Here is an 8677-nt window from a genome sequence, read left to right as displayed (position 1 = left end):
TGCTAGGAGAAGATATCGCGATATCTCGCGTAACTGTCAACGTTTGTGTTCCACAGTCTATGGTATTATTGAAAACAGACTTGTTTTCTAATTATAACGCGATAAAAATGCATTACAAAATGACACAATGTAACAAATTACCTATAAACATAAATTACATGCTTTGTAGACTTAAGTAATTACCAACAATCAACACACCAGATGACCATCTGTGCCCTTGTAAAAGTCTGCACTATAACTGAGATAATAGGGGGAGGGACAGACTTCAGCCTTCAGCGAGACTGGCGTGTGAATGTGAACTCTCGGAGAGGCAACGACTATAACTTTCCCTCTTTATGCCCCCGAACCTCCACCCCCTTCCGGACTCTTTGCAGAAGTGTGCGCAGCCCCAGTAGACCGCTGTCGGAGGACAGAAGTAATGCCAACGATATTTGCGTCCACTAACAATGTAACAAACTCGGGTAATCTGTCTACCAAATCCCAGCTGGACTGCAGTGGCTGTTTCTTGGTAACCTTTTTTGTTTTGGACAAGGCGAATCAAATAAATCAACATGGTTTTCAGTGAGCGCCTTTCCTTTGAGCACAGAATACGCACAGCCGTTTTGGCACTACTGCTTTGCGCACAGGCCGGTTTTGGCTTTTCAGTCGCCGTACAGCAGGAAAGCACCTGCGAGGCCAACGGCAGCATATACTTTGTGGGGGAATGGTATTTTCTAGACTCTGATCACTGCACCCAGTGTGAATGCACCACCGAGGGCTCCGCATGTTCCCGCACTGAGTGCACTTCGCTCCCGGCTGCATGCATCCATGTCAGCCACTACCCCACCGACTGCTGCCCCAGATGCGAGAAGATCGGGTGTGAGTACCGAGGAGTGGTGTACGAACTGGGACAGAACTTCCAGGTAAGCTCTGACACCTGCTAGCTTGCAAAAACGGGGATGGCCAGGGATGGCTTCGAGTGTGGATGGATGGGGACTTAATGACCCTATAGATACTCTTGTTATTATAGGGCCTTCCCAGGTAACAATTGTTGGTTCCGGGAACGTTCCCTGAAGGTTAGTTTTTGGTTCCCATGGAAAGTTTTCCTGGCGTTTAGGGAACGTTACTTTTTGGTTACATCGACCGTTCTCAGAACGTTCGCCTAACGTTGCAACCTTTAGAGAACGTTCTCCTACCGTTGTAACCTTTAGGGAACGTTCCCCTACCGTTGCCCTACCGTTGCACTACGGTTGTAACCTTTAGAGAACGTTCCCCTACCGTTGTAACCTTTAGAGAACGTTCCCCTAACCCTTAAGTAAGTTTATGGAACGTTACCCTAACGTTATTTTTTTACATTCCCCTAAACTTTAAAAAACTTTAACAACCATGGTACCAAAAAATAAAAAATAAATATATATTTATATAAGAATCCGAATCAGTTGTATTGGCCATATAGACACATACTGTACAATAGAGACAACATACATATAGGCACATTAACACAATATATTGTATAAATGTAGTGTGCAAAGTAATAGTGCAAATGTAGTGTGCAAAATGCATATTGGAATGATAAAGTATGTAATGTGTAGGTGAACGGCCAAAGTGGGGATGACCCCACTTATCAGCAGTTCAGGAGAGTGATGGCAGTGGGAAAGAAGCTGTTCTTGTGTCTGGTTGTTTTTGTGTGCAGGGATCTGTAGCGCCTGCCAGAGGGGAGGCAGGAGGATAGCAGCAGTGTAGAAGATGGCCAATAGCTCTTGTGGTAGGCCATGCTTCTGCAGTTGCCGTAGGAAGTACATCCTCTGCTGAGCCTTTTTAAGGATGTTAGACTCCCACTTCAGGTCCTGGGAAATGATGGAGCTCAGAAACTTGAATGAGTCCACCTTTGACACTGGGCTGTTGGATATTGTGAGGGGGGGAGCACTGTGGGGTCCTCCACGTCTGCTGCAGTCAGCGCGTGGGAAGTTTTTCTGGGAGGCCGCTAGAGTAGCAAGTAGAAGCAAAGTTACAAGTCATTAAAACCTCTTATCAGCCAAGCTAAGCATAATACTGATGTGAACAATAAAATAACACCTGCCTGTTATAACTCTGCAGATTGTCAGGTCCTGGAAGGCCTTCTTTGTCTTTCTGCCCTGCAGGCTATACGGTTTTAAGTATTTTCACATAATACAGTTACAAAAATGAAATCAAGCACAAAAGTATTGTTTTTAACAAAATTGTTATCAGCCTAAAAATAAATATATTCTCTTGCTATGCTGTTTATCTTACTTAGATTTTATAAGACCGATCATTTTTGAGTGAATCTAAATGAAGTGACTGCAAACCTTTTATATGCTACTTCAAAAACTTAAATGGAGCTGGTATAAATAAACATTTTCAAAACCGCACTTAGAACAACCAAAAACAACCAAACGGGAACGTTGTGTGGAGGTACAGTGCAACCACAGGAGAACGTTTCAGTTGGTTGGTTCCCTTAACGTTTAGGGAACGTTATAACCATGAGGGAACGTTCCCTAAACGTTAGTTTTTGGTCTGGTTTGAACTAACCTTTAGGGAAACACGAACTAACGTTCCCTAAACGTTCTGTGTTAGTGGGGTTAAATGTTCTCATACCCATTTACATAGCATTCACTAAAATATCTACACAGTATACTGTATACAGCAATGGTTCCCATCTTGGAGGTCAGGTCTCAAGAAATATCTAAGGGGACATCAGATGATTAAATTGATTAAAAATAAAATATATATATATATATTAGCTATATGCTAAAATCAGTCTTTAATGGAACTATTGCCACATTAAGGCCATAACGGGTAATTAGGTGGTCATAAGCAGACGTTAGTTAATCTTAAGGGGTCACAAAGGTTGGGAACTACTGATATAGAATATAGTTTAGTTTTGCTATTATTTGTGGTGGCACCTAACTTTCATTAAAGGTACGCTTATTTAGTTTTGTAAGGGTAGAATACACAAATACAGCACCCTCTGTTTTAAAAAAGGGCCTACATATTGCCACAAAGTCCAACATTGTTTGTCTGTACTATCTCAAAATTAAATACTGCTGCATTTGTGAAGGCGCTAATGTCAATCATATTTCTTTTAGAAACGTTTTAAATGGCACTCCAAACAGTATAGGCTATATTTGTATAGACTGTATGTGCAGTATAGGACTTATGTCCAACAGAAAAAATGGAAACTGGGGAAGCCAGATTGTAAATAACTAAAAGTATCTGTCACACATATATCACAAAAACAAAAGGTGAGCTGAGCAGCCTAATACTGTTTCATGCTCTGTTCTGCAACTGCTGTTGCCTGTAATTCAAATGTGTAAAATGCACAAACATATTTTTACCCACACAGTTTCCTTAAGTTTGTATGTTTTATAAGCCGATGTACTTCTCTTTCAGTGTATTTCCTTCTCTTAACTCTGAACCGATGAATAACAGTCTGGGATGTTGGTATGTAACTTGAGCATACAGCTGGGAATTGGAGGTAAATGGCGCCCCCTTTTGAGATGGCATTAAGGAGGGCTTGGTGAGAGATGCTAGTTAGAAATAAGATCCATGTTGAGTCTCATGTTGTTTGTGTGTGTGTATTTTCCCAGCCATCAGAATGTGAGCAGTGCACTTGTGACAGTGATGGCATCGCCCGCTGTCTAGTTGCAGATTGTGCCCCTCCACCATGTGTCAACCCTGTCTACCAGCCTGGGAAATGCTGCCCTGAATGCAGGGAGGGTACGTTGAAAATAGCATAAAAAAGTAAAAAGTAAAATAAAACACAGTTGGCATCTCAGAGATGAGTGTGTATGCACTTGACTTTATTTGCTTCCCAGTTTGTAGTATCTGTTCATCTGCAGTTATACTTACCTCTGTTGCTCATCTCCCTCCAGGTCCTAACTGCTACGTTGATGCATCACGCAGCCAGGTGATTCCTGCAGGAGAACCCATCTGGGTCGACTCCTGCACCAAGTGTCGTTGTCACGATGGTCAGGATGCCGGCTACTGGGAGGGAAACCGTGTCGCCACCTGTTCCCGCCTCAAAAACTGTACGCCTGAACAACAGTCTACCAAGAAAAACTGATTCCCTCTGCCAGCAGAGAACCAGCTGTTACCCTAAAGTATACAGTCCCTGATGGTTGATCAACTACACAGCTTCGACCCTTTAAGAACATGCTGAACCCTCCTGTGCTGCTGAAAATGGATAATCTGCAACTTCAAAATTTCAAGTTTTTTGGGAACTGAACAAGAACCAAATAAATCATTTAAACAAAACACCAAAAGCTATCAGAACAGATCAGCTGCCATTCCACAAGGACTTTTCATACAATATTTCTGCAATACTGAAGAGACCCATTGAATTTGCCACTTTGGTGGACAAGGCTGCCCATTATCAGAACATAGCTAAATATTACAAACAAGGTCCAAATTCAAAGCTGATTAGACAGACCGGTCAAAGCTCCAGGTTCTCTGTATGTCAGTGGGTTTTGGGAATTTGATTACCTGCAAAGTATAATATCAACAAAGACATCATTATATAACGTTGTGGTCCTGTTATGTAGATGGACTCAGACTCAATATCTGGATATAATAACTTTATTAGTTTAGAATATATTGTTCTTCCATGGTGCATATTCCTAAATTTAGTTATTTTTTTTAATGAAATTACCACAAACAAACTAAATCAGGCCATATTGTATGTGAAGAAGAAAAGACTTTATCCCGTTAGCCGAGAAGATGGTTTGTAGTCCTTGTAAACCACTGATAACAGAGAAATTATGAAGGAAATCAAGACTAAAACTCTCTCCATTTAATAATATAATATGGATGCAGTGATGGAAAAATAAGATGGTTTATTTACAGGGTCTCAAACACCCTCAACCCTGAGCCTAACAGGAAAATCTGTAATTAAACAATTCTGACTGGAACTAGAACAAACAAACTTGTACCTTGAAAGGTGACTGCACTCCAGATAGTTACCCTTTTATATTTTATCTGCCTGTCCACGGCTTCTTTCAAAAAGTTTTTAGAGTTTTAAGAGGGAGAGAATAGTAAACTTTTATACAAGCTAGTTACCCAGGAGGCATACTTTTTAATTTACAGAAACCTGCTTTGGGAAACAACTGGCAACATAACAAGGCCAATGAGATTATTGGATGATAAGAAATTGTAATTGACTTGTCACGGGTTGATGCACCAGCCAAATGTATGCACAGCTGTGATGCAATTTAGACTAGGAAATGGCTTAGCAAAGCAATTAACAATTTGTAACTGTCCTATAAATTCTACAGTTCAATTTCCAGGCTAAATGAAATAGAAAGTATGAGACTATGGCCTAACATATGACTGTACAGTAGTTGTAGACAGAAGGGATATTTGAAAGGGTTGTTATTTGTGCATGTACTTTATTAATTTCTCATTAGCAATAATGTGTAGACTTTATTAGAAACAGTTATTTCCACTGTTATCAAAGAAATTGACCTTCTTTAGAAAGATCTTCAGTGTATGATGAAAGAGAAGTGTATTGTCATTTTATATAGGTTTATATGGAGCAGATCTTTCTACTGTTATTTGCCATTATCTACCAATTTAATCATGAGGGATCTTTGAATGAAAACCAAAAATGATATTTTCTTGTTATATGTTACTGTATGTGCAGTGTTGAAGCCTATCATGGCATTTACTACTTTATAAATAAGACTCCCAGGCTGCTGCTTTATTAAGTACTGTCATTACAACTGACACGTTTCACTGCCCTAACTCTCCCTGAAAAGCTTCTTTATGCAAGTTTGGGATTAAGTTGAAACATTTAGGGTTATGAACACCTTTTAAATCGTATTTTATCAGGAGACTTTATGAATGAATACACTCTTTTTACATTTTCTTGAGGGGAGTATTCAAATCAAACAGTGAAGAGACTGAATAGTACGCTGGCCGTAGAATACGATCTGAAAGCTGTTCTTCCATATTCATCATCTTAATTACTGAATAATCAGAAAGACACAAGGTTAAAGGAATAGTTTGACATTTGTGAATTATGCGTATTTGATTTCTTGCTGAGACTTGAAGACCTGAAGAGTGGTTTTAATCTTCTCATCAAACTCTCAGTAAAAAAGCCTTAAATGCTAAACTATTCGTTTAAGTGGAGTTTCAATTTACTGCCTAAATTAAAAGGGAACCCAAATGAATCACACCCGCAAATCATGTAGTGTGTCATGCTGGTAATAAAAGCCTGCATCTTGTAAAATATTCCAAATTAAAACACCTTTCCATGTCCATTAAAAATCTCTCACTTTGTGTTTCCTCCAACAAGTCCTTCAAAGCATACGACGATATAGATAGTTTATTCTTAGCCTATAATATGACCAACAGGAGCATTTCATAAATTAGCGCCCCTAGAGGTGAAAGGAAATACGACCCACATGAGTGCTTTCTGTCACAATATCTAAAACAGAGAACACAACGGTCGCGGTTTTAAACACGTCATTAATGTTGTGAAACAGTCGCAGTTTGGTTAGGTTAAAGCACAAAAACTACTTGGTTATGTTAAGGCACCAAAACTACTTAGTTAAGTTTAGAAAAAGATGGTGGTATGGGTTAAAACCATCTGTTGCGTTAAGGCGCTGACACACCAACCCGATTATCGGCCATCGGACAGTCTGGCGAGTTCAGTGACTCGAGTCTGTTCGGTGTGTTCCGTGCCGTCGTCAGTCGGAGGAGCCGTCGGCCTTCATTTAGGCCGATTTGACTTGTTGTATTGGTGTGCTAGCCCTTGACTAGCGAATCAGTGCAAGCTCCTTGAGCCTGTCGCTGTGAGATCCATGGCTTCGCCAACTTAGTGTGGTTTTTTTCTCATTATTCGCCTGCGACATCTTTCTTCTTCCACAAGAAGAAGCCCGAGACCTGACAACGCCAGTATCTCCTTGACTAGTATCAACACACTCTGATGAAAACAATGACTGACAACAGCGTGCTCTGTCATTTCCGGTTTTCATTTTTTGGGCAACACTACAGATTAGCGCCGCCTGCTGTTATGGAGACGTATTACGTCTCGCGCATGCGCAGAACGTACACTCAAGTTGGCGTCGCTTCGATGTGTTCTGAAGCACTTTTTTTGGGAGCCGTCTGATCAGTCCGACTGCCTTTTCTGCTGATGTTCGGCCATTGGGTTGGTGTGTCCGAGCCTTTACATAACTTCTGGATGTCTGTAAAGTAAAAAAAAACAAAAAAAAACGTAATGTTTACTTTTAAAGTCCTGTGTTTGACCCATCCATAGTCTCGCATTGCCTTGTGTATATCCACGAAGTTCCACTTCGGGATTGCTCTGTTGCCGCTGGAAATTCTGCCGGATGTCACTCTTTTCGGCCTGTTCGTGTTGCAATTTTAAACTCCAGTCGATTTATGAGGACTATGGTTAACTGCTCCTCAGATCTCTGCAGGGTAGACTATCTGCCCAATTTGAGTTTTCTTTTCCGACCAGTGCTCCCCACAAAACAATAAAAGAATGAGAAAAGCAGTTAAAAGTAAAAGAGAGAAAGCTTTGCTTTGTAGCAATTAAGATTTGTTTATACTATTGGGAGGGCGGCAGAAAGTACAGAAGTAAAGACTGCAGAAGTAAAGCCAAGTGTAATCCACAAGGTGGTTTAGCATTTCAGTCCACTACATCACTGGGATCACACACAAACAACAGTAACAGGTTTATGTGGCTTGTCATGGCAACAGGAAACAGGGTTGCCAAAAACTGTCAATATTACATTACAAAGCTCTGGGATTACCCCAGCCTGCAGGTTAGAACTAATTTATTATGAGGTTTCTATTCATTCACCAGAGTGTGAGTGTCTTCTTTACACATGTACACACACAGTAAGCAACTGACACCACCATCACACAATTTGTAGCCATCTGATTTATTGATTGTATAGAAAAAGTAGGTTTGATAGATATGACGTAATGCATTCTATATAAGATATAACATTTCAACATTCAATGTACAAAAAACATAGCTAGAGATACAGTATTTGTTTTAAAAATGCCCACAGGCCTGAAAGTCCTGTCTGCTCTTTGCAGCAAGAAATGTATTTGAAAAAAACGTTTCGAATACTTCACCACCTGAGGTGTGCTTAACAACTGGAACATCTTCAAAAGTCAAGAGTCCATTAAAAGAAACATCAAGCGCTCCTCAGTTGTTCTCATTCTCGAGTAAAGGAAACCTTTCAAATACTATTTTTGCTGAAGTTTTTGTTGCTGATCTTTTACATATATATCCCATGTTACTGTTTATACACACTGGGGCCTCTCTTGCTATTTCCTTCATTGTGTCTCGGCTTGTACTTTCTTTATGTAAATGACCGCATAAAGGGTTGCCTGTAATTTGTCAGAATAGCCTTGATGAAGCTAGAATTGATCCTAATTTTAAAGTTCAATGAGGAGTACTCATCCTGTGAAAATAGCTGTATAATGTCTTCTGTGGAGGGAGCGAGACCTGAATGTATTTTAAGAGTAGAGTTGTGAAGTGTAAAAAAGCTTCTGGTTCCAGAAGTATTTTTTCCAACTTGAATTTGTGAACAGAACACAGCGCCAGTAGTTGGCAAATTTGTCCATACTTGACCCAGAAATCCAAAATGAATTAATTTAAGCAGCAGACTGGAAAATCTATTTTCTCAACAGCGTCTGTTTGCCTTGTGATTGGATGTTTCTT

The 8677-nt window shown here is 40.2% G+C and overlaps 1 protein-coding gene across 1 annotated transcript; it reads left to right on the top strand.

The window, feature by feature from the left end:
* Nucleotides 1-551: 551 nt before the first annotated feature.
* LOC144526550 (von Willebrand factor C domain-containing protein 2-like) lies at nucleotides 552-5688 on the top strand. Its single transcript, XM_078264089.1, has 3 exons — nucleotides 552-902; nucleotides 3588-3717; nucleotides 3873-5688. The coding sequence occupies exons 1-3, from the start codon at nucleotides 552-554 to the stop codon at nucleotides 4061-4063; spliced, it is 672 nt and encodes a 223-aa protein (XP_078120215.1). The 3' UTR covers nucleotides 4064-5688.
* The last annotated feature ends 2989 nt before the right edge of the window (nucleotides 5689-8677 follow it).

Source organism: Sander vitreus, chromosome 12, assembly GCF_031162955.1.
Source record: "Sander vitreus isolate 19-12246 chromosome 12, sanVit1, whole genome shotgun sequence".
Lineage (NCBI taxonomy): Eukaryota > Metazoa > Chordata > Actinopteri > Perciformes > Percidae > Sander > Sander vitreus.
This window is presented reverse-complemented; position numbering and strand designations above follow the sequence as displayed.